Source organism: Hyperolius riggenbachi, chromosome 2 (assembly GCF_040937935.1).
Source record: "Hyperolius riggenbachi isolate aHypRig1 chromosome 2, aHypRig1.pri, whole genome shotgun sequence".
In the NCBI taxonomy this organism is placed as follows: Eukaryota; Metazoa; Chordata; class Amphibia; order Anura; family Hyperoliidae; genus Hyperolius; species Hyperolius riggenbachi.
Window position 1 is genome coordinate 32869424 of NC_090647.1, and position 26537 is coordinate 32895960.

Consider the following 26537-nt stretch of genomic DNA (forward strand, 5'->3'; position numbering starts at 1 on the left):
TCCTCTGAGTAGGTTTATATGCATTGGCCTCAATTCACTAAGAAGTTTAGACTAGTCTACTGATGGTTTGGTGTAATGTTTTAGACCTGTTTTTAGACCTGAAATGTGTCAGAGGCTAAAAAATATTTTGATCAGAAGCAGCAGCTGTTTGAAGGAGTGAGTTTCAGGCTGTGTGGGAGGGGCTGCCGCTGCTTAGATGGCATCATCCTGCTGGTCAGACTGCAAGGGGAGGCACACAGACAATCTCTCTAAAAAGCTTGCAGCCCATAAGTTGGTGGTACTGAAGTTGGTTAGTGGCTCAGATCGCTGTTTCAGGTCAAAGAAACATCAGAAACAGCTGGCTTTCACTGTGATTTAGCCACTCTTGATTTTTTTGTCTTTGACATAAAGTACATATGTCTCCCCAACTACTACTTGCTTCCATGCTGCATTCTGCTCCTGCTAAACAATAACTCCACCTTCATATGTCTACTCGGCCACTTCCTGCTCTGCTGCTGCCCTGCTCCACTCTGCTCCTGCTAAACACTCCAACTCCACCTTCATGTCTCCCCAGCCACTTCCTGCTCTGCTCCTGCTAAACACTCCAACTCCACCTTCATATGTCTTCCCAGCCACTTCCTGCTCTGCTCTTGCCCTGCTCTTCTCTTGCTAAACACTCCAACTCAACCTTCATGTCTCCCCAGCCACTTCCTGCTCTGCTGCTTCCCTGCTCCTCTCTACTCTTGCTATGCTCTTCAGCTGGACTAACTAAAACCACTGGCACTACAGTCATTGGCCCATATGTAATTCACTTTTTCACCTAAGTTTTCTCTTAGGAGATCATTTTTCATCTTCTGTTAAAAATACGTTTTCAGCACTCTGCAATTGAAAGAATACAGTAAGTGGGTGAAAAAGTACTGTCAAAATTATTCTATTTTCTTGCTTGCTGGTGGCTTAAAGGGCCACTATGGCGAAAAATTGTAAAATTTGAAACATGCGCAAACATCGACAAATAAGAAGTACGTTTTTTCCGGAGTAACATGAGCCATAAATTACTTTTCTCTTAGGTTGCTGTCACTTACAGTAGGTGGTACAAATCTGACAGAAGCGACAGGTTTTGGACTAGCCCATCTCCTCATGGGAGATTCTCAGGGATTTATTTATTTTCAAAAGCACTTAGTGAATGGCAGTTTCTCTGTCCAACTGCCCAAAAAACTGTGTAGCGAGCAGGGAAGCTGGCCAGCATCATTGTTTAAATCCTTTTTAGGGAATATAAATAAAAGCCTTGCTGAGAATCCCCTATGAAGAGATGGGCTAGTCCAAAACCTGTCAGTAAGTCAGATTTCTACTACCTACTGTGACAGCAACATAGGAGAAAAGTAATTTATGGCTCATTTTATTCTGGAAAAAATGTACTTAAAAAAATGTTTGCACATATTTTACATTTAAAATTTTTTCACCATAGTGCCCTTTTAAAAAGCATTTTATTGACAAGATGTGAAAATATCGCCTAGGAGATAACTAAAGGTACGTCCACCCGCCGTATTTTTACAAATGACGGGTCCGTCAGACCCTCCCGCGGGTCGTTCTGCCGACAGTTGCACGGGAGTACAGGCTGTCAGCAGACTGATAAGACTGTTTTTGACGGATCCACCGAGCATTCTTATCAGTCTGCCGACAGCCTGTACTCTCATGGAACGATCGGCAGAACGGCCGCCCCACGGGAGGGTCTGACGGACCCGTCATTTGTAAAAATATGGCGTGTGTACGTGCCTTTAGAATAAAAAGTTAATTGCATATGGCTCCTTCACCTCAAGAAGCAGGATAGCCCAGCGAAACGCATTGTCTGTTTTTTGTGCAAATAAAATGGGGACATTCCACCTTATACACTTGGTGAGTATCTTCAGAGGGAGTTAAAGGGGAACTGAAGAGAAAGGTATATGGAGGCTGCCATGTTTATTTCCTTTTAAGCAATACCAGTTGCCTGGCAGCCCTGCTGATCCTCTGCCTCTAATACTATTAGCCATAGCCCCTAAGCAAGCATGCAGCAGATCAGGCGTTTCAGACTTTAAAGTCAGATCTGATAAGACTAGCTGCATGCTTGTTTCTGGTGTTATTCAGATACTACTGCAGAGAAATAGACCAGCAGGGCTGCCAGGCAACTGGTTTTGATTAAAAGGAAATAAATATGGCAGCCTCCATATACCTCTCTTACTTCAGTTCCCCTTTTAGCCAACATTACCTCTCCTTTTATACCTTTTTATACCCTTTTTGGGTGCCTCCACCGAGTAGTTTATCTCTTTATGCCTTTGTTGAGAGGTTGTTAGCTACAGTTTTTGTTTTTTTACCACAAGAATATAATCGGGAGTGCAACCATTCAGGTCTTGAGGTTCCTTTCCACAACGCAGGCTGGTTCTCTTCCGTAGGCTTATATTGGTGGTTGCATCCTTTCTAGTCTGACTTGTGAGTGCTATATATAGCTAGCTATATATATATATTTGGTTCTAGGTGGTTGTTGAAGATCATCCGGTTCCCTTCTCTCAAATAAGAATATGGTAGGACTATGGCTACAGTAGGATTAGAGTGTGAGCTCCTCTGAGGACAGTGAGTGAAATGACTATGAACTCTGTAAAGTGGTGCAGAAGATGTCAGGACATTATACTATGACTACGGTAGGAATGAATTGTGAGCGTCTCTGAGAATAGTGACATGACTATGTACTCTGTAATGTGCTGCAGAAGATGTCAGTGCTATATAAATAATGATAATATGGTAGGACATTAGACTATAATTAGATTGTGAGCTCCTCTGAGGACAGGAGAAAAAAAATGTTATAGTTACCTGAGCAGCCTTGTACCACGAAGACGTCCCAGAGACCCCGCATCACTCGTCTTCCGGCACCTGGCCCGAGTGCAGTAAATAGCTTGGCGGGGCCAGGCACCAGAAGTTGAGCGATGTGAGGTCTCCGGGGCGGCTTTGCAGGTCAATGCTGCTCAGGTGACTATAACTTTTAACTAGGAGGCTGCAGGATTTGGTTAATTACTCTGGAGGTCCACTTTAAGGTGGAATTACAGTCACAATACTCCCAACAGATTCACCAGACAGTGTATCTTACTTTCACATTTCCCCGGAGCCAGAGATTGTTCTTTACCAAGACAGTCTGCAAAGCAAACAGTGCAAGAATCTTATCTGGATGATTGACGTACTGGTTCTGAGCAGCTGAGCGTTGTTTTCCATACTAGCTATACAGAGACCTGGGGCAAGGAATTGTGATTTTTAAGCAGATGGATTTACTGTGAAATAAGGCAGGTAGGATGACTATACAGGCAATAAAACATCAGAAGACCTTTTTTTTTGTACAACCATTTTGTAATTCCACTTAAAGGGAACCAGAGGCCCCAGAAAGAAGATTTTATACATACCTGGGGCTTCCTCCAGCCCCATACGCACGGATCGCTCCCACGCCGCTGTCCTCCGCTGCCTGTATCCGGCGGTACCGGGTCCCGTAGTCTCGGCCAGCCGGCGGCAGCACACGGCCAATTGTCCGCATCACAGGGGCTCCCAGCATACCCGTACGCGTGCGGCTGCATACTGCGCAGCCGCACGCATAAGGGTATGGAGGGAGCCCCTGCTCATGCGGACATTTGGCCGCGTCCGCCGGAAGTGACGGGACCCGGTACCGCCGATCCAGGAAGCGGAGGATGGCGGCGTGGGAGCGATGCAGGCTTATGGGGCTGGAAGAAGCCCCAGGTATGTATAAAATCTTTTTTCTTTTTACGATTCCGGTGTCCCTGGTTCTCTTTAAAGGGAACCAAAACTGAGAAAGATATGGATTTTTCTTTTTAAAATAATACCAGTTGCCTGACTCTCCTGCTGATCCTGTGTGTTTAATACTTTTAGCCACAGCCCCTGAACAAGCATGCAGATCAGGTGCTCTGACTGAAGTCAGACTGGATTAGCTGCATGCTTGTTTCAGGTGTGTTATTCAACCACTACTGCAGCCAAAGAGATCAGCAGGACAGCCAAGCAACTGGTATTGATTAATAGGAAACATCCATATCCCTCTCAGTTAAGGTTCCCTTTAAAGGGACAGGAAATGTGCCTGAACCCTTCTCATTACGGCAGCCAGTGACACTGTCAACAACCCACTTACACTTTTTTTTTTTAAATTGGAAAACAGGCATAGAAAACAACAGCGGAGAAAACAACAGCGGAGAAACAAGAGGGCTGGAGGTGGGAGGGAACAGAATGAAACACAGGACCGCCTGTAAAAATGCTCTTTTCTTTTATTAATAATAACAAGAGGAGTCGGCCTTAAGACAAAGCTAAGCTTTACAGATACAGCAGACGGACTGCCCTCCCTGCTTTATATCGCCCCCTTCCACGGTGTACAAAATAACAAAAAACTTCCCATTGAATAAATAAAACAAAGAATGGACAGAATTCTGCGTGACAAAGTTTTGCCCTGAAATTCAGCGGGAGGTCCAGTAAAAGGCGGTCTGTGTACGGGTGACCACTGCGGGGGAGTCACTAGATAGAGGTGAGTTTAATCATAAGGAACCTGAAACTGACAAGGCTGAATAAAAACCGGTAAGCAGAATAGGGGGGCTCTCGTCCTTTTTTTAAAAAAAATGCCAGTTACCCGGTCGTTACGCTGATCTTCCAGTCTTAGTAGTATTGGTGTCACACCTGGAACCAGCATGCATCCAGCAGAGCAGTCTGATCACTGTGTACTATTTCCAGGCTAGTGCCTCAGATCCTATTCTGCACAATCTCAGGCTCACGCTGAAGCGAGGCCTTGTCCTATTCTGCTCAATCCCAGGTTCACACTGAAGCGAGGCCTTGTCCTATTCTGCACAATATCAGACCCACACTGAATAGAGACCTTGACTTTTGTCTCAGCTACACCCCTCTTTTTAAAGATGCTTTCATTGGTTTGTGGACAGAAGGAAGAGGCGGGGCAGAGCTAGTACGCACATCCTGTAAAGTAGTAATCCCAACAATACTTTTTAGACTTGACACTGCCTCAGTACACTTACAGGGGATTAACTTGTAGCAGTCGTGTGAAAGTTACAGTAACGTCTTCTAGTCTAGTAGGAGGCAGAGCTATGTCAGACACCGGCGTAATAAGCAATAACCCTTATGGACCTGGGTTTGAAGAGGGAGGCGTGGTCTGGACCTCGGCAGCCCTGGCTGGATGCAGGTGGTCCAAGAGACAGGAAGTAGCTAGAGTGACTATTTCTTGTGAAAAATGCAATAATTCAGAAGCAGAATATTTTTTCCTACAAGGGTTTCGTACACTTCCGCTAACTCTGTAACAGGATGCAGGAAGGGCCTTTGTAACAAGTCTGCAAATCTCAACACTCACATCTAATCTCCTAAAGAGAACTAGTCACGGACTCATGTTTATGCCTGTCCCTATAGATTTCCATACTAAAACCAGCAGCAAAACTCTCAGAAAAAAGAATGGATGGAAAATCAAACTACCTACTCCCTGATATTTCAAGATGGCTGCCAGCAGAGGATCAAGGGATTGGCGGTCACAAGGTGGTGGGCGCAGGCTTGCAGATTTATAACTAAGCAATGCAATTAGCATCAGTGGAATTTCTGTAACCAGAACTGTATTACCCTCTAATACCCAATAAGAAGCAATCCTCCACCACTGAAGGGAAAACTGGGAAATGTATCATTCAGCGGGGAGTTTTCAGTGTTTGGAAACTGAGATTGCTGCAAAGTCATAGACTAGCGACCAGGGACAGTCAATGACTGTCAGGTGATACAAATGTTATGCAAATACATGCAGTTTGGAAATGGACCAAATAAATGCAGCATTTGATTGATCCATTTTTTTAAGCTGCATAAAATTTACATCAACTCAAAATCCTTTGCGTCTTATTGTATGAACTATTTCTAACAAGCATTTATTAGCGGAGTACTTAACGCGTATGAAATTTTATTAAAAAGAAAATAGTTTTGTTGATGATTTCCTTACTAAAGATGTCTGGCAGATGCTCGTTCCCTCCTGTGTTTCGTCAGAACCCCGCCTCCTGTAGCAATGGGAGGAGCATAGCTGGCAGTCAGCAGGGAGCCCTCCTCCCCTTTCCTTTACTGCAGGAGATCAGGTTCTGACAGAGACAGACAGCTGCACCTTGACCTCTAGACCGAGAAGCTCAGCGGTAATAAACCTGTGCAACAGGTAATTATTTTTATTATATCGGCGGGGGGGATGGGGGATACGTAAACTTTTATACGCATTCAAAATGTGTAAAATACATTGTTAATAAAAAGCTTCAGTTCAGGCAATAGAGGTGGCAAGAATGACGCAGGTAAATAATAAGCAGCCAGGAGGTAATGCATTACAATTGTATTAGGCCTGGTTCATACTGTGACGTAAACGCAGTGGGTGCTGTTTCCATCCACTGCGTTTGCGTCAGCACCTGCCCGCCTTCGTCCTGGAACCAATCGGACACCACGAGCATGGGGACTCCATGTTGGATTGTAGAGAATCAATATGAATCCTACCTAGCAACAGGGAGGATACCCATTGGTCCACATTGAACTAATGAGTATTTTCCTATTGCAGCAGGATTCCCATTGGGCTTTTGAAAAACCAATAGGGTGCCCCATGCTTCTTTTGGTCTCCGATCCCCTGCAGTGGGCGAAACGGCGGCTGCGGAACCGACCCCACAGGACAGGTGATTGTTTTTCATGTGGCACCCAGCCCAGCGAGGACACAATCTGTTCCCACTAGGCTTACATTAAGTCTGATTTGCAGTGCAATCACAAACCGGTTTCGGAAAAAGTACAGGTGCTCAGCAGTTTGCTCTTGCGGTTCAGGCCATGCGTGTTGCGATTGACAGTGTGAACACATCCTATTAATAACATAGGATTCGTTCACCGTTCGATTGCGTTTTTTTCCTGCCTCCCAGAAAATGCCGCTTTTTTTTTCTACAGAATGAATGGGCCTTTAGCCATCTTGGGAGTTGAACTTACCTGGAGCTTCTAATGGTTCCCCGCAGCGGTTCTGTGCTCACGCAGCCACTCACCGATGCTCCAATCCCTGCCGCCTGTTCACTTCCGAAATTTGCCACTGCGCTTTCGCGACCTTCTCCTCGCTCTCGTCAATGGGAGCGTACTGAACAGCCAGAAGGCCTGCGCAGTACGCTCCTAGGGACGTCAGCAGGAGCAAGGACACGGCCGCGCAGGCGCAGTGGTTTTGCGTCTTTAAAGAGACACTGAAGCGAAAAAAAAAATTTATGATATGATTTCTATGTATAGTACAGCTAAGAAATAAAACATTAGGAGCACAGATATGAGTCTCATATTGTTTCCAGTACAGGAAGAGTTTAGAAACTCCAGTTATCTAAACAAAAAAGCCATTGAGCTCTATGACTTTCAAAGTCGCAGAGAGCTCTGTCTTCTGCAACTTGTTATCTTAACTGTCAGTCAAGGATTTTCTTTTTCTCTGCCAGAGGACAGGTCAACAGTTCACAGCCTGCTCTGTAAAAACATTTAAAATGCCGAGTAGTGTGTAAACTGCAAATATTAGAGAATGATGCAATGTTACAAAAAACACTATATAACTGAAAATAAAAATGAGAATATTTTCATTGTTAACTAATGTTCTAGTAATTATCCGTACTACATAACCAATTCATTATATCATAATTTTTTTCCCGCTTCAATGTCTCTTTAAAGTTGCAAATTCTGGAAGTGAACTGGGGGCGGGGACCGAATCATCGGTGAACAGAACAGAACGTCTGCGGGGGACCACTAGAAGCCCCATGTAAGTTCAACTCTTTTCCCCCTTTGCCCCCTACAATACTCCCTTTAAGCAGCGCTGTCAGTTTAGGAACCTGATGAACCCTATGAAGCTCCTCTACATATTTGGGGAAATTGGTTTGCCGTGTATTGTTTGGACCCCATCTGCCTCGGGAGATTCTGGAGGAATGTTGGTAGTATGGATATAATCCCTACATAAGCTGTGATTTCTACTGGAATGAAAGCAGTAAGAGAATTTAGAACAGAACCTTGTCATGGGCCCTCGGGCAGAACGGTGAGGTCTCCACCGCTGTCTACAGCGGCGTCGCTAGTGAAATCGGTGGCTTTACAGACCCCCGAGGCAGGGGAAAGGTAAACATTCCTCTTATACCGCTTTAGCTTTATTCCTTGTAAGCGATAACATGGCAGCAAGGCCCCCGGGACTATTTCGTCTTCTTCTCCATGGCCAGACTGTCATGGAGTTTGGAAACTTCCGGTTCAAACATGTCCATGACTAATGTGCCGCTTTCATCAAAGAACTTGGCGACCGATTTGGTGAACTCGGCGTCCCGCTGCTGCCTGGTCCTCCCGCTGATGAAGGTGACCTTCAGCGTGTAATTGTCATCAAACCTGCAGAGAAGATGGAGAGAGGAGCATCGTGTAAGATCTTCAAGACAAAGAGTCTGCTAAAGCCCATGTAAACCAAAAGCTTCCTTTCCCTCGTCCGGAACACTAAGAAGAGCACCCAACTCCCCCCCCCCCCCCCCCTCCGACACAATGAAATGCCTCAAAGGACAATTGAAGTGAATGGGATATAGAGGCTGCCATGTTTATTTCCTTTTAAAGTGGGCCTGAACTCTTGCACAGGACAAAAGGAAACTATCTAATTCCCCTCATCTGTGTCTAATCACAAATTATAATTTGATCCCTTCCATGTGTCAGCTGACTGCCACGGCAGATAAACTCATTTAAAAGCACAGGATGTTACTAATATGTCTGCTTCCATGAAAGCAGGAAGTAGAAACTGTGCAGATTTATTGCATTATTTGTACCAGCTCTTTCTTCTTTAACCTCCTGGGCATCACGCTGCTCAGGAGGTTTTGCACTATCAGTCCCCCTCTCCCCCTCCATTACATACTAGCTAGCGCTAGGCTAGCTAGTATTGTCTTCCGGCACCAACGGACCCCCCCCCCCCGATTGTATCTAGCGGGCAAATGGAGGGGCTTGGGGCCAATCGGGGGGTGCCGGCAGACACTTCTAGCTAGCTTAGTGCTAGTAAAAATCCAGCAGTAATTCCAGCGGGTCTCGATCGGCAGGTAAACCTCTACAGCTAAGGAGGTTAAAGGTTATTATGCTGCTACGTATCTTTTAGAGCAGAGAGGAAATTCTGAGTTCAGGTCCGCTTTAAACAATACCAGTTACCTGGCTGTCCTGCTGATCCTCTGCCTCTAATACTTTTAGCCATAGATCTTGAAAAAGACATGCAGCAGATCAGATGTTTATTATATTTTATATATTGCGTCAAAATCTGTCACAGCGCTGCACAGAGCATATTGTCTTGCCACTTAACTGTCTGTCAGAGGAGCTCACAATCTAATCCCTACCATAGTCATGTCTATGTATCGTGTAGTGTATGTAACGTAGTTTAGGGCCAATTACGGAGGAGGCCATTTAACTTATCTGTATGTTTTTTGGAGGTGGGAGGAAACCAGAGTGCCCGGAGGAAACCTATGAATTTGAAAAGGATTAGCTGCATGCTTGTTTCAGGTGTGTGATTCAGACACTACTGCAGCCAGAGATCAGCAGGGCGGCCAGGCAACTGGTATTGTTTATAAGGAAATAAATATGGCAGCCTCCATATTGCTTTCACTTCAGTTGTCCTTTAAAAATTCCAGTGATTGCATGGTCTCTCTTAGGAGGGCACATGGGCCAGTCATAATTCCCCTTCTCAGCTATTGGAATAAGGCAGCCTTTTTCAAACTTTGTACCCCGGAGGAACACTTCAATTCATTTTTGGATCTCATGAAACCCCTGCAATAGCGAAGGAGTTTACTTTATGGTAGGTGTGGTCTTTAAAAATGGGTGTGGCTAAACTAGTATTGTAACCGCCCCAATTCTGTGTTTCTCCTTTACAGGGCACCCATGTCATGGCCTCCATTATTGTGCTCCCATTAGTAGTTGCCAGGTGTTAGTGTTTGATTTCTGGCATCCCATGTGTCTGTTCATCACTACAATATAGTGGTCATGTGTCATACAAGTCACATGACTATCGTGTCAGTGATAACAAGTAGGGAAGCTAGCATTCAGAATGGGCAGAAGTTGAGTGAAGAGGAGCCAGAGAGGAGTTTTGAAAGTTTCTCGCCCCGCCAGCTGAGGCCGCGGTCACGGAAAAGTCTAATGCCAGGAAACTCCTACAAAAGTCCTCAAGTAAACCCTGGTTCAGAAAGCCTGGAATAGGGCGTATCGGTTGCAGCCACTAACAGCCACCTACTATTCTGGCCAATGAGTGAGGGGTAGTTCATAGGGTGAGCAGGTAAGGCCTGTGGCATTGTGAGCGGTGGCCTAGGGGTCTCAAATATGAGGCATGGCCAGCCTAACACTTTATCAACTCTCCCCCTCCACCCCTTTTAACGTTCATTTAAGACGGAGGTCATGCTTAGAGGAGAAAGTAATCTGGAGTCTGGAAATCAGCAAAATCTTTTTAGGGTAGTCGTGATTACTGGAGTTAAGGACTCCTACCTGCACAAGGGGAGGAGCTGTACATGGAGAGGACCTGAATGAGGAAGGGAAGTGTACACGGAGAGGACCTGCACAAGGAAGGGAGGTGTACATGGAGAGGACCTGCACAAGGGAAGGAGCAGTACATGGAGAGGAACTGCATGAGAAAGGGAGGTAGGTGTACACGGAGAAGACCTGCACAAGGAAGGGAGGTGTACATGGAGAGGACCTGCACGAGGGAGGGAGCTGTACATGGACGGGACCTGCACAAGGTGAGAAGCTGTACATGAACGGGACCTGCACAAGGGGAGGAGCTGTGCATGGAGAGGACCTGCACAAGGGAAGGAGCAGTACATGGAGAGGACCTGCATGAGAAAGGGAGGTAGGTGTACACGGAGAGGACCTGCACGAGGGAGGGAGCTGTACATGGAGAGGACCTGCACGAGAGAGGGAGCTGTACATGGAGAGGACCTGCACGAGAGAGGGAGCTGTACATGGAGAGGACCTGCACGAGGGAGGGAACTGTACATGGAGAGGACCTGTACGAGGGAGGGAGCTGTACATGCAGGGACCTGCACAAGGGGAGGAGCTGTACATGGAGGTCCTGCACAAGGGGAGGAGCTGTACAGGGAGAGGTCCTGCACAAGGGGAGGAGCTGTACAGGGAGATGACGTGCGTGAGAAAGGGAGCTGTATATGGAGAGGTATTTCTGAAGATGTTTAATCATTGAAACACAACTTGCGTGGCAATAGCGACAGTAGGGGATGGCAGGATGCCCCACAATAGTGAAAGGAATTATGTGACGATATCATATCCTTACCGTTTGAGGCTGGAGGAGAGGTGCCAGATGTCATCCGGGTCCATGCCAGCAGGATCCTTTCTGTGCGCCACTAGGAAAATGCTCTTCTCCTTGTATGAGGTATAAACGGTGAGGACCCCCATCATCAGGAAATAGGTGGGCATCAGTTAAGGAAAACTGTGTGTAGACCATTACTTCTAGTCCCGTGCAACACCCAACATCACAGCTGGGAAAGACAGGAAGAAGCCATTTCTTTGCAGCGCCCCTCCTGGCCACTTCTATCCCGAGCTGCAGGCAGAGACACCGCACTAATAGACTGGGATGGAACAGGTCCTGTCACGGAAATAAGTTTGTGAAGGTGCCCATATATCTAGTGATGTATGGGCAAATCAACGATGAGACAGATCTCTCTTTCTGATCGAATCTGAACGATTTCAGCCTAACGATCAGCCTCCCCTCTCCAGTGCCCAAGCAGTGTAAAATCTCACCTGCCAGCATCCTCTACCATCACTCTGAGCACCACCCCGTGGGCGCATGTTGTGACGTCACACATGGCTAGTGGCAAATGGGGGTGATGGCGGAGGAGGCTGGGAGTCTCTACATCAGGAAAGGTGAGATTTAAAGGATACCACAACTGAAAAAAAAGGAAGGTACGGTGGCTAGGGAGGGAAAATTAGATACTTACCGCCTCTCTTGCTCCCCGCTGTCAGCCGCTGGTCTTCTCCAATAGATGCCGGCTGACTCTCCTGACCTCTAACCCGTACATACTGCGCCGCGCATGCACAGTACATCCGTTCTTCACCGCTTCTGCCGGGGCGCATAATCGGCAGAAGCAAGTTCACTCCCCTGGCTCCTCCTTCTGTGGAGCGCAAGACGCTATGAAGGAGGAGCCAGGGGAGTGAACTTGCTTCTGCCGAAATGATGCACCCCAACAGAAGCGGTGAACAGACATACTGTGCCTACGCGGCGCATTATGTGCAAGTTAGAGGTCAGGAGAGTCGCCCAACACCGGCATCTATTGGAGAAGACCGGCGGCTGACGGCAGGGAGCAAGAGAGGCGGTAAGTATCTAATTTTCACTCCCTAGCCACCGCCCCTTCCTTTTTTTTAAGTTGTGGTATCCTTTAACAGCGCACGGGAAACGGGGGGTGAGGGCAGCTGACACCTGTTGTGATACTGATCGCCGGTACCGCCACACGTGCTATCGACCAGGATTTACCAGGATGTCCAATCAACACATTTGACTGGTTGGGCAACAACATTGGAAGATGTATGGGCACCTTGAAAAAGGACCTCCAGAGTAAATACTAAAATCTGTAAGCCTGCAAGAAAGTTATATTTACCAGAGAAGCCTTTCCCGCGATGCCGTCCTGAAGTCCCTGCATCCCCCGACTTCCAGTGCCGGGCCCCGCCTCCTCTATCCCCCCCACAGCACAGGAACACGGTGAGGAGGCGTGTAGCCAGATAGCTTTGATAGGGTCGCCGCTGCTGGCTGGAAGGTATCCGGACTCCAGGGGGCTCGAAGAAGCTCCAGGTAACAAAGTGATTTTATTTGCTTTTCGCTTTAGTTTTCCTTTAACAAATGAGCGTCTGCATGGAGCATCTTGTAACATGACTACCGTATATACTCGAATACAAGTCAACCCGTGTATAAGTCAACTCCAATATTCAAACCTCTTAAGCTGGAATTTTTTATTGACTCAAGTATAAGTCTATCCAGCACAGTTAACCTCCCTGGCGGTAAGCCCGAGCTGAGCTCGGGCTATGCTGCGCAGGAGGATTTCTCAGGCCCTGCTGGGCCGATTTGCATAATTTTTTTTTTTGCTACACGCAGCTAGCACTTTCCTAGGCGCGTGTACTGCCTGATCGCCGCCTCTACCTGCCGCCCCCCCCCCCGCGCTGCCTGGCCAATCAGTGCCAGGCAGCGCTGAGGGGTTTATCGGGACTCCCTTTGACGTCACGACGTCATCCCGCCCGTCGCCATGGCGACAGGAGACGCCCTAGTGGAAATCCCATTCAGAATGGGATTTCCGGACGGGCTTGATCCTGGGAGGATGCCGCTGTAGCTAGCGCTAGGCTAGCTACATGATTTAGAAATAAGAAAAAAAAAATAGTGCTGCGCTGCCCCCTGGGAGGTTAATGGCTGCATTTGGGTCTCAGGAGGGGTTAATGACTGCACTGCATAAAGCATTGCATCCATTAATCCTTCCTGTCCCATAATTGCAGCCAATACCTCCTCCAGGCCCCCCAAGTGCTTCAATTATTCACTCCCCTTCCTGCAGCCCAGTATCCCCCCCCCCCCCCCTTCAATTATTGTGTCCAGTACTTTTCAGACCTGTGCTTTCTTGGCATTTACTCAAAGTATCACTTACCACTGGGTAAATTGCTACAAAAGGGAATGTCACTATTAGTACACACATTACTCAGTGTGCTCAGTGTTGTCCGTGACTCGTGTATAAGTCGACCCCTATACTTTTATGAAGTGAATCAGAACTAAATTTCTAGACTTATACTTGAGTATATACAATACACAAGTTTTCATTGGGCCCTGTCACTGAAAGGATATGATATGACACAGAAGGCCAGAACAGGTTTGGATTCGGGGAAGGGATGCAAGTAATCCCACACCAAGGCCACAATGGCGAAGAGGCAAGAGATGGTGCAGATGATGAGACGGCCATCGATCAGGGAGAAGTTCTCTACATACTTGTATTTCTCCAGGAGGACCTGAAATCCAAGCGGCACATGGTTAGCAGTTATCCTTACAGATTTAGCACAATTAAAAATAGCACTTCATAAGTCTCTGATCCAGGCCAGAAAATTAATTCTATGAGTATGTAAAGAGGAAAACACACTAAATGTGTCTTTTAGGTTAAAGAAAATCTGTTAAAAAAAAAAAACAATCCTCTGGGGCAGGGGTCAGGAACCTTTTTGTCTTAGAGAGCCATAAACGCCACATATTTTAAAATGTAATTCCGTGAGAGCCATACAATATGTTTAAAAATGGGACAGTAGGGCTTGCGTCCCTGCTGCCATGGTGAAGTGTATACAGTTGATCCGCTGGGGAGCGGAAGTGTCAGACACGTCTTCAGCTTCTCTTGGGTTTCAGCAACATCAGCAATTTCCCCGAGAGCCAGACAGGAGAAATACTGACTAATAGCTTGTACAATTAGCTAGCTGACTTAGGGGTTGATTCAATTTGTAGCACGAGATCCCGGCACTTTGGCCCAATAGGCTGCCTGTCAAGTGATGGGCAGCCTATTGTGCCAAAGTGCTGTGCTAGGATCTCGTCCTACAAAGTCACTGGACCTGACAGGGTCCAGGGTGGGACAACTGAAGCAGCCGTGCATTTTGGGATAGCGTGAGTAAGTTAGTAGTGCATGCTACAGCAGTAACGTGCAATGCTTTGAAAATGTTACTTGCGCTGCCACACAAAGCTGCGCTGCTTGAGCAGTGTAGCTTAGTGATCAAACCCTACTGATTTTTATGTGAGCCAGATGTAGCCATCACAAGAGTCACAGGTTCCCTACCCCTGGTCTGGGGGATACTTACCTCGGGAGGTGGAGCTTCTGGATCCTAATGAGGCTTCCCCTGTCCTTCTAAGCCTCGGCGAGCTAGCGCTGGAAACTCCCCCCCCCCAGGTAAATATTTACCTACCATGATCCAGCACAGGCGCAGTAATGGTTTCTGATCCGGTTCAGGCAGAAATAACTGAGCCCAATCAGGTCCACTTCAGCGTGCAAGCAACTCGCACATGCGCAGTACAGCAGACCCGAGCGGGCCTCGGGTATTTCCGCATGAGTCTGATTGGAGAGCCGCCACTGCACCTGCACTGGAGCCGGGGGAAGGTAAATGAGCGTCACGGCTGACACCCTTGTTGGCTGTATTTTCGGGGAGCCAATGCTGGGTCCCTGAGGCTTAGGAGGACGGGAAAGACTCATTAGGATCCAGAGGATTCCCCCTCCTGAGGTAAGTTCCCACAGAGGGGTCTTTTTCTCACATATTATCTTTAAAGAGACACTGAAGCGAGACTAAATCTCGCTTCAGGTCTTATATATAGCAGGGGCACGTGTGCCCCTGCTAAAACGCCGCTATCCCGCGGCTTAACGGGGGTCCCTTCACCCCCAACCCACCCCCCGCAAAAGTTGGTCGGAAAATGGTCGCTCGTATTCTTCTTCCTGGAGGCAGGGCTAACTGCTGCAGCCCTGCCTCCAGTCGCGTCTATCAGACGCGCATCGCCGCCTCTCCCCCGCCCCTCTCAGCGAAGGAAGACTGAGAGGGGCGGGGGAGAGGCGGAGATACGCGTCTGACAGACGCGCGTGGGGCAGGGCTGCGGCGGTTAGCCCTGCCCCAACCAGGAAGCGCTCCCCCGCTGCACGGAGGGGGTTTGGGGGGGACAGGGACCCCCGTTAAGCCGCGCTATAGCGGCGTTTTAGCAGGGGCACGCATGCCCCTGCTAGCTATGAGGTCTGAAGCGAGATCTATTCTCGCTTCAGACTCTCTTTAAAGGACAACTCAAGTGAGAAATATACGGAGGCTGTCATATTTATTTCCTTTTATACAATAAAAGTTGCCTGGCAGTCCTGCTGGTCTATTGGGATGCAGTAATGTCTGAATAATGCCAGAAACAAGCATGCAGCTAATCTTGTCAGATCTGACAATAATGTCAGAAACACCTGATCTGCTGCATGCTTGTTCAGGGGCTATGGCTATAAGGATTAGCAGGACTGCCAGATACCCGACTCCTCGACTCCCAACTCCATAGCCCTGGAGAGACCCGGCCAGCCTGATCATCTCAGTGGGTCAGATTTATCAGCGCATTACTGACAGTTTTTTCTTCTCAAACTGTTCTAACCAGCAGGAGGAACAGTTCTGCATGATAATAAGAACATTCCTAAATTCTACTTAATAGTGGCAGTTTAGCGTGATTTTCTAGAACTGCATTAAAGTTAAGAAAAGTGCAAATCCATCCGTAAACTGGTGCAGATTTAGAAGGGCTTATTAGCACTTCTACACAGCTTGTGCAGTGTAGACTAGACATGATTTGTGAAGGGCTCCTCTCCCCTGCTGCCAAGTGTCCTGTGAAGCTGTTCTGTGCTTAACCCTTTCAGTGCTGAGCATTGATCCTCTGTTTCAGTTCTAATACATTTATATTATATACTTATTTACATTACATCTTGTCAGTTAACCAGGGAACTGTGTCTGGGTTGGAGAGGAGCCATTAGACACCAGGGGACTGCATAGGGGAAGGGGGCCACTAGACACCAGGGAACAGTATAGGGGAGGGAGGACCACTAGACACCATGGCACTATATCTGGGTTGGAGAGGAGCCAATAGACACCAGGGAACTGTATAGGGGTTGGAGGGGAGCCATTAGGGAACTGTATAGGGGTTGGAGGGGAGCCACTAGACACCAGGGAACTGTATAAAGGTTGGGGGGGAGCCATTAGACACCAGGGAACTTTATAAAAAAGAAAGGAGGCCAGTAGACATTGAGGTTGGCCCATGACTAGGTCCCAGTGTTCAATTTCGGCCCACTTTGTATTTGAGTGTGACACCCCTGATATAAAGCAATGCTGGAGACACAAGTCTGAGTAATGACAACACGATTGGGTTACCTTTTTGGCTGCATCATCCAAGGAATTTTTCACGGCAGATCCATCCCATTTGTCAACTTTAACTGGCTTGTCATCAATTTTCCACTACAAAAGCAAATAAACAGGACAATATTCATTAAAAATGATTCTATGTGTGCATTAGCCTGCATCTGTTTCAGCCTATTTATTGTAATTTCACGATTCATGGCATGCAAAGGCTGCAAAACAAAAACCCCTTATATAATTTTACAGTTTTCCAAAAAATAAGACATTGTCATATTAATTTCACCTTAAAAATATGTGCTAGGGCTTATTTTCTGGGAGGTCTTATATTTTGCGGCGGTAGCCAGATCCCCTTTAGTATATAGCCAGATCTCACCCAGTATATTTCCAGAACCACCCCCCCCCCCCCCCCTTATATTGCCAGTGTAAATACAGCAGGTCATATTACCCACCCCGCTGCTGCTACTGCCGCCTCCGGCTTACGCAGTGCTCAATTCAAATCTCAGCTCAGCGGGGAAAGGCAGCTAAAGTTGTACAGTATCAACGGCGCCGTAAACAGGAAATGATCTCTGTTTACTTCCTGTATTCGGCTGCGCCGTTACTGTGCAACTGTAGCTGCCTTTCCCCGCTGATCTGAATTATGCACAGCTTAAGCCAGAGGGAGATAGCAGCAGGCCGTGGTGGAGCAACATCACGGCTGGGGGAGATAGAGGAGGATCGCTGGGGGAGTGCAGCTAGGTCTTATTTTCGGTGATATCTTATATTACAAGCATAAAGGTGGGTCTTATTTTCAGGGGATGTCTTATTTTAGGGTAAAGACAGTAAATAAAAACTATGATTGGACATTTTTTTTCTTACGATTATATTTAAAACTGCCCTGTAGAGGCAGTTTTAGAAACAGCTTTATGTAAAAAATGACTCATTTCCCCTGCTATTGTGTTTGATGAATTGTGGGGCTGTTGTAACCATTAATAAGATGCCCCCCATAAATGTTGAACAGCTCATCCTCTCCGTGAGACTGAGCTCTTCTTTAGGACTAAAGAGGAAATAGTCTAGCCCCCACGTACCGGTACCACACACTGTGCAGCATCTTAGCTGCCCACACAGGCCAATAACTAACTTTCCTTTCTTTTTAATTAAATTGTTTTCATTAGAGAAGAAGGAAGACATATGAAGGTGGAGTTGGAGTGTTGGCAGGAGCAGAGTGGAGCAGAATGAAGCAGTAGCAGAGCAGCAAGTAGCTGGGGAGACATATGAAGGTGTTAGCAGGAGCAGAGCAGGAAGTGGTTGGCAAGACATATGAAGGTGGAGTTGGAGGGTTAGCAGGAGCAGAGTGGAGCAGGGCAGCAGTAGCAGAGCAGGAAGTGGCTGGGGAGACATGAAGGTGGAGCTTGGAGTATTTAGCAGGAGCAAAGTGGAGAAGGGAAGCAGCAGAGCAGGAAGTGGCTGGGGAGACATATCAAGGTGGAGTTGGTATGTTAGCAGGAGCAGAGTGCAGCAGTAGCAGAGCAGCAAGTGGCTGGGGAGACATATCAAGGTGGAGTTGGTATGTTAGCAGGAGCAGAGTGCAGCAGGAGCAGAGCAGCAAGTGGCTGGGGAGACATATCAAGGTGGAGTTGGTATGTTAGCAGGAGCAGAGTGCAGCAGGAGCAGAGCAGGAAGTGTCTGGAGAGACATATGAAGGTGGCATTGGAGTGTTTAGCCGGAGCAGAGTGGAGCAGAGTAAAGCAGTAGCAGAGCAGGAAGTGGCTGGAGAGACGTATGAAGGTGGCATTGGAGTGTTTAGCCGGAGCAGGGAAGCAGTAGCAGAGCAGGAAGTGGCTGGGGTGACATATGGAGGTGGCATTGGAGTGTTTAGCCGGAGCAGAGTGGAGCAGAGTAAAGCAGTAGCAGAGCAGGAAGTGGCTGGAGAGACGTATGAAGGTGGCATTGGAGTGTTTAGCCGGAGCAGGGAAGCAGTAGCAGAGCAGGAAGTGGCTGGAGAGACATATGAAGGTGGAGTTGGAATGTTAGCAGGAGCAGAGTGGAGCAGGTAAGCAGTAGCAGAGCAGGAAGTGGCTGGAGAGACATATGAAGGTGGAGTTGGAATGTTAGCAGGAGCAGAGTGGAGCAGGTAAGCAGTAGCAGAGCAGGAAGTGGCTGGAGAGACATATGAAGGTGGAGTTGGAATGTTAGCAGGAGCAGAGTGGAGCAGGTAAGCAGTAGCAGAGCAGGAAGTGGCTGGAGAGACATATGAAGGTGGAGTTTGAGTGTTTAGCAGGAGCAGAGTGCAGCAGGGAAGTAGGAAGTTATTAGTAAACATAAATGGAGAATCTGTGCAGCTTGTAAACAAAGGAAGGAGTGGTGTCATTTCACGCTAATCAATAATGCCACATAACTGCAGTACCAATTATGATAGGATACAGAGTCGGCCGCTTACCTCTCCTGACTAATTTTTATCTAACACAACCAACAGCTGGGACTCTATTTCTCAATAGACATAAGCTTACCCCCCCCCTCCCCCCCACGAGCCCTCTGGAGGGATTGTTGACTCCCCACATAATTGAGATCCATCTATGTGAAGTCATTCCTCCCGACGTCCATTACCGGAGCACCTGCGGCCGGCAGTCAGCTGGCTGTCCATCAGGCGTCTGGCCGTGTGCGAGGATCTACACCGCTCCTCCGCAGGAAATAAAGGAAGGGCTGTGAATGCTAAACCACCCGGCCCATAAATAAGCCATATTTTATGGAGATAAATCTGGGGGACGTGAAGGGATTCTGTGCTGGACTTCCCACAAATGGCTTTTATCCCGCAACTCCTGGGCAAATTACGACTACATTAAAAGGTCTATTCAGGTAATGAAACTGCAGCAGCTCAATCTGTTGTAATATCTCCTAAGGCAAATACTGCCAGGGAACGATTTATTCTGATTGCGTTAAAGTGATCTGTAAAAGCTTTATCACGGCGGCAGTAAACGGCGGCTCTGCGGGGTACGGCGAGGAGGGGCGGCTTTATGGCGGGCTGGGGGAGCGATAATATTCTGCTGGATAGCGGAGATAAAGTTATGTACGGAAATTATGGGCCCGTTTACTCTCACGCCTCCTCCTCCTCGTTTCTGAGCTTATCGCGCATTTCAAGCATAAATTCCATTAATGCCAATATAGGGCTCCCCCTCCCAGAATCCTCCAAGCAGAAGAGAAACCAAATGCAAAATCAGAGACACCCTTATGCTACTAAAAGCATGTGGTCACGTGACTGCAGGCTGGGCATGTGGACTGTAAAGGTGGCCGTACACTTATAGATGGCCACCAGATTCGACCATCAGACAGAGGTCTAGCTGATGCACTTACTAAAATTCATTAAAAACAAAAGTTTACCTTCTTAAAAGAGAAGGAATTTGCGACAATCCAGGTTGGAGTGAGCATATGATGTGTATCACTACTGAACATGCAAATAATCTCTTTTTTTATCCCTGTAAGCTAGCCACACCTCCAGAACCGCCAGAATTCAATGACGTGTCAGCTTGTTAATCCCAGTGCCGCAATATTCACAATATTCCAACATACATACAGACTGTTTCGGATTGGTTGATCCTCATCAGTGCATGCCATGGATTCATGTGACTATGGAGGACTTGAAACGCCCAGAGTTAGGGCTTGTTCACACTAAGGGTGCTTTCGTGATTTTTTATTTTAAGCGCCCTATGAGAGAGTTCACATCTGAGCGGTTCGATTCCGAACCGCTCACCAAAGCGCTGCCTGGACCATTTTCAGGACGATTTGCCTCAATGGCAGGTATAGGGAAATCACAAAGCTTGAAAAAGAGCTTTGTATAGCGATTTCCTGAGCGCTTTTAAAGCAAATGGGAACCGGTTAAAGTCAGATACTCACCTAAGGAGAGGGAGGCTCTGGGTCCCATAGAGCACTTCCTCTCCCGGTGCCCCCTGCTGTCCTGGCTCCCTCGTAGCAGTATTCGACCGTTTCGGTCAAATAACGATGTCTCCCGGCCAAAGGGAGGCTTCGGAGATGCTTCGGGAGCCCGAGTGCTCCTGAAGACAGGCCGCTCTACACTGCGCATGTGTGCGCACCCTCTATGACGCGTTCGCGTGTGCGCCGCCTGTCTTCGGAAGGACTCGGCTCCCGAAGACTTCCGAAGTCCCCTCGGCGTGGGACGAGAACGGAGGAGCCAGTGCAGCACCGGGGCCACCAGGAGAGGGATGGGTCATTAGGACCGAGCCTTCCCTCTCCTTAGGTGAGTATCTGCCTCTTTTTTTTTTTTTTTTTTTAAACCCGGGTTACATTAGCTTTAAGAATAAATACATTGTATTTATTCTTTTCCGGGTCAAAGAGTCGCTCTGCAAAAGTGCTTAGAAAAGCGCTGAAAAAAAAAAAAAAAAAAACTAACGCGAAGGGAAGTGCTGGGAGGTGCTAAGGAAAAAAAAAATCACTCACAAAATCGCAAAACGCTGGCGTCAGTGATTGTGATTTATGATGTGAACAAGGCCTTACAGATTACCCAGCAAGCTCATGGTGAAACAGAACTCATTGGAGTGCATAAACAAAGGACCAAAAAGGCCTCTTAAAGAGGAGCTGTTAGGTAAGAGGTCTCAGAGAAAAAAAAAAAACCAAATATATCAGTAGATAAATATTGGCTGTACTTACATTACATATGCATTTCACTGTCCACGTTTGGATTTCCAGGGCTGTGGAGTCGGTCCAAAAATCCACCGACTCCGACTCCTCAGTTTAGGATTCCACCGACTCCGACTCCTCTAATTTGCATATTACAATTTTGTTGATTAAAGGTATGTAACATGAAATTCGTCTCTTAACTGCCAACGCTTAGGAATTTTACAAGACAACTGAAGTGAGAAGGATATGTAGACTACTATATTTATTCCCTTTAGACTAAAACTAGTCCTTGGTAAGAGTACTTGTAAAAGGTACAGGCCGGAACAAAGAACATCTATCAGGCCCTAGGCAATGTAAGTGTGGGTACATGTAAGAATGATGTGCAGGTGCTCTGCAGGGGAATGAGGAGATTCTTCCTCTATTACACATTCTTCATGCACAATCTGAACAAAGTTTATGGGTGACAGACAACACCTCTGTGTTCAATGTGCACAGCATTCTCAGTGGATTCCCTGCAGCTCTGTGGGGAGTGCATATGTAGAGTATAGTACTACTGTGTAACAAAGTAAACCTGAGACAGATGAAATTAAAGTTTTATACAGACCTGGGGCTTTCTCCAGCCGCCTTCAGGATAATCAGTCCCTCGTTGTCCTACTCCACCACCTGGATCTTCTGCTATGAGTCCAGGTACTTGAGCCAGTCGGGCGTAGTGCGCATGCACACACTCCGCCGCCAGGAGCATACTACACCTGTGCAGCACTATTGCGCAGGTGCAGAATGTTCCTGGCTGTGGGAGCGGCATGCGGCCGGACAGCGCTGACTGGCTGAATTACCAGGACTCATAGCAGAAGATCCGGGTGGTGGAGGACAGCGAGGGACTGATTAGCCTGAAGGGGGCTGGAGGAAGCCCCAGGTATGTATAAAACTTTACTTTTCATCCGTCTCAGGTACCCTTTAATTTGTAGTCACCAAACCAAATTTTAACATATCAAATTATTTGATTTCATCAGCAAAGGGAGTGCATACATTTGCATAAATCAGCATCAGTGCAGAATTATTTCCATCTCATTGACCATCTCTATTAGTGACACAGCTACACATCAGGCTTTATTCTTACAGCATAGATGTTATTTAGTATATATGAGATTCCTGTGTACACATCATATATACAGTCACAATCAGATATGTATATCTGACCTTAAAAATACGGGGACTGCTTGATTGAAGCAGCACAAGTAACTACGGTAATTTTGATTGGTTTATTTCATTTTTGTGGACTAAGCACAGCTATTACTGTATATATACTGTATATATACATTATTTTTAATGACTATTATCTGAGAAATAGAAAATTTTATCATATTTTCTATTTTAATTACAGTTACAAATTCATTAGGAGTCGGTGCATTTTTTCCCGACTCCGACTCCAGGCACCCAAAATTGCCCGACTCCACGACTCCGACTCCACAGCCCTGTGGATTTCACAGAATTTTTATATAGTATTTGCAGAGAATGATGCTCCTGACAGCTCATGGCAGGTTCTATGTTTGTCTGTCTCCTATGAGGCCAATTGTGTCCTCTCTGCTTCCTGATGATTCGACTCACAAAAAAGATCCTAATGGACAACACTACTGTGCAGTGAATATTAATTAGCCATGTGGCTAGGAACAATAGCGGACTCATGCAGTATACTCTGCCCTGTGATTTTTCAGTGCTGTGAGCTGGACTGCATTACAAGCTGCTGTAACATGAGCCTGTAACTTCTCACTAGCAGCCGAGGGGAGGACCCAAGGTGAGGAGAAGCAGCCCCAGAATGCTTTGCAGTATGTTATGCGGCCTCTCCTACTTTTAAGAGCTTGGGAATAACAGCCTTGCTGTTCAGCACACATCAAAAGTAAGAGAGATTTTTAACTTCAGCATTGCCTTTTTGGCTTCCTTCTAAACTGTTTAACACAGGAGAATAGAGGTTTAAATTAGCTTTTGCAGCCTGACAGTTACTCTAATAAAATGTTAGGAAAATCCATTAAAAATGTATCGAACTGCAGAGTTGCACTGATCTATCCAGTGTAATGCTCTGGGAAGTTGATCTGCTGTCACTCCCAACCCTTTGCCAATCAATATCTTCCGTATGGAGCAATCGTTTGATTTCAGGCAAAAATCGATCTAACGGGCCCGTCTGCTGCATCGATTTCTAGCACATTTTATCACAGTGATTGAATCGGCCACATATAGACGGTAAGAAATTGATAAGTGTATGGCCACCCTGAATCTGTCTGTTTGGGATATGCCCCTTACAGACGAGTGAGTGGCAGCCTGGACCACAGCCACTACCAAAAGATACTATTCGGAGGGAGGTTGCAAAAACCATGTCAACGTCCTCCGGCAAAGGCCATGCAAGAAGGTAGGTGACTGGCAGCCCAGGTCACATGTTCTCATACAGAACACTAAAGACACTCCCAGACCATGCAGCAGGAAGCTGCAGTGGTTCAATGCCCCGCCTGCAGAAGGAGGGGTAAATGCCTGAAGGGCTTGGCCTATGGTCACATGACTGGCTATGGGTAATTTTTTATTTAAACCTATGCAATTTCTGTTTATTTGCTGTTCAGAGAACGGTATGGCCATTTTTCAAAGTACCTGTCAGAAGTTACACCTGTTTAAATTGGTGACAGGGATCTATAAGCTGTACAGGACTTAGCCCCGAACTGTAGATTGAGGGGGTCAAATTTTGACCTAGTTGTTCGCCTAGTGAACTGGCGTGCTGTGATCCATGAGGTCGCAAAGAGACAAACACGACTGAATAGAGGCTAATACGCAGTGAAATTGCTGCAATTGCAAAACGATTTTCCAGTATGTGTATCTTTTGTATTAGAGTGCAATCTGTCCAAAAATACTGCAGGATCCGCGGTTGCAATTTCCCTAATCACAATTGCTCCTGTGCGCTTTCCTGAATTGACTTTTATTAGCCTAGTGCTTTTGAAATTGCCGAAGCGCGGCTAACTGCGATCTAGTGGGCCATAGCCCTAATGCCGTTGAACAAACAGTTACTGGCGTTCTGCAGTCATGTGACAAGTGGTCGTGGTCGAGAAAAGATTAACCTGATAGATGCAAGTTACATTACAGAAAGAATACCCTTGCATGGCAGACAAATGCAAATGCCTGTTACTTTCTGGATGACCCGCACATTAGTCACACTTCCAGCAATACGTGGAGAATATGGATTCTCTGCTGCATAGGCTGCCAGACCAAGTGTGTCCGCTAACAGTGCCAACAGACCACCTATCTGCAGACATCAATCTGCAGTGTCTGTTGGAAAGTCAACAGATGTTAAAGGACAACTGAAGTGAGAAGAATATGGAGGCTGCCGTATTTATTTCCTTTTAAGCAATACCAGCTGCCTGTCAGCCCTGCTGATCTATATGGCTGCAGTAGTGTCTGAATAACACCAGAAACAACCATGCAGCTAATCTTATCAGATTTGACAAAAATGTCAGAAACAACAGATCTGCTGCATGCTTGTTCAGGGTCTATGGCTAAAAGTACTAGAGGCAGAGGATCAGCAAGATAGCCAGGAAACTGGTATTGCTTAAAAGGAAATAAATACGGCAACCTCCATATCCCTCTCAGGGCCCTTTTCCACTAGCAGTCGCTAGCGTTCACGCTGAACGCTAGCAATTGCCGAATCGCAAAAGTACAAAAATTTGCGGCGAATTCCCGACGTTTGCGGTCGCGATTTTGCTATGCACTGCATAGCAAAATCGCGGCAATAATCGTTCCGCCGCGCGTTCGCGTTCCTGTAAAAAACGAATCGCAGTAGTGGAAATGACCTACTGCGATTCCTATGTTAAAAAGCAAACCGTAGCGATTGTAAAATCGCTAGCGGTTTGCAACTTTCCGATTCAGCCAGCGCAAACACGCTAGTGGAAAAGGGCCCTCACTGCAGTTGTCCTTTAAGCCAGTAACAGCTGCATGCATGCAAGCCTACCATGTGCAGCTTCAAAAGCTGTGGATAACCATGACTATCCATGCGCATTACATGACTGATCGCAGAAGTAAAATGCTAGGATCGAATATGAACTTTATCAGACATTTCAGACGTCCCCATATAGTGGAAACAGGGGTGGCCCAGAATCACCTATAATAATAATAATATTAAGCAGGTAGCAGCCAATAATAGATTATAAATCATCATTAATAATATATTGGTTATATAAGCAAAAACCCCTATACGAATGTATGCATGTGATATAACGTAGAAGTAACAAAGGATTACCTCTATAATCATTATTTAGGCAGCAGTCTCCATATGTCGTAGTGTATGTGATACCGAGTGAAATAAGGTACCAGTTCTATAAATCATTGACTAGGCAGGAGTCTCTATTTGGAGGAAATGTATGTGTGTGACACAAGATCACCTCTGTTATTATACAGGCAGCAGCCCCCATATAAAGGTAATATTGATATATATCATATAACATATAGGTGATCCAAGAAAGCCTCTATTATCACTACACAGGCAGTAGCCCCCATATAGAGGTAATATGGGTATATGTGATATATGTCATATAATATATGGGTTATCCAGGATAGCAGCAGCCCCCATATGGAGGTAACATGTGATATTATATGATATATGGGTGATCCAGAATTGCATCTATTATCAGGCAGTATCCCCCATATAGAGGTAATATGAACACACAATGGGATTGCCTGGCATTGGCCTCCTCAGGGCTGACGTATAACGGGGCAGTTACTCAGAACAACCACTGAAGTGTGGCTTCCCATGCTGGGTTGCCAGGGGTAACAGCGCCTCCAGGGTTACAGGCCCCTCCCCTCTGTGGCAGCCACAGCCGATTCCCCCCTCCTCCTCCCGGCACAAGACCCCCCAGATCCACCCTCACACCCCCCGAACCCCCATTACTTTCTCCAGCAGCCCGTTCCTGCCGCCTTTCGCCGCCATCTTGTCTCATCCCGCTGTCTCCTGACCTGGCGAGCGCTGATTGGTCGCCTCGCAGCCCCGGCCCCGCCCCCGACAAGAGACTACAGTGCCCGGCAGTGCGAAGGAAACGGGG

At 46.8% G+C, this 26537-nt stretch overlaps 1 protein-coding gene across 2 annotated transcripts; it reads right to left on the reverse strand.

Annotated features, from left to right (window-relative positions):
* Nucleotides 1-4247: 4247 nt before the first annotated feature.
* On the reverse strand, nt 4248-26497 carry SPCS2 (signal peptidase complex subunit 2). Of its 2 annotated transcripts, none has more exons than XM_068266620.1 (5): nt 26387-26497; nt 16876-16959; nt 13823-13983; nt 11279-11413; nt 4248-8370 (listed from the first exon to the last, which is right to left on the reverse strand). In XM_068266620.1, the coding sequence occupies exons 1-5, from the start codon at nt 26423-26425 to the stop codon at nt 8184-8186; spliced, it is 606 nt and encodes a 201-aa protein (XP_068122721.1). In that variant the 5' UTR covers nt 26426-26497; the 3' UTR covers nt 4248-8183. The 2 variants fall into 2 exon arrangements, with proteins under 2 accessions (XP_068122721.1, XP_068122722.1); XM_068266621.1 differs by lacking the exon at nt 26387-26497 and adding an exon at nt 25739-26243.
* Nucleotides 26498-26537: the final 40 nt, after the last annotated feature.

Excerpts from the sequence above, each read along its gene's own strand:
- SPCS2 (XM_068266620.1), bottom strand. The coding sequence starts at position 26,425 with ATGGCGGCGAAAGGCGGCAGGAACGGGCTGCTGGAGAAA. Across the intron at positions 13,984-16,875 it reads TGGATGATGCAGCCAAAAAG|GTCCTCCTGGAGAAATACAA; the intron begins GTAACCCAATCG and ends CTTGGATTTCAG. Across the intron at positions 11,414-13,822 it reads CTGGCCTTCTGTGTCATATC|CTATTTCCTGATGATGGGGG; the intron begins ATATCCTTTCAG and ends ACTGATGCCCAC.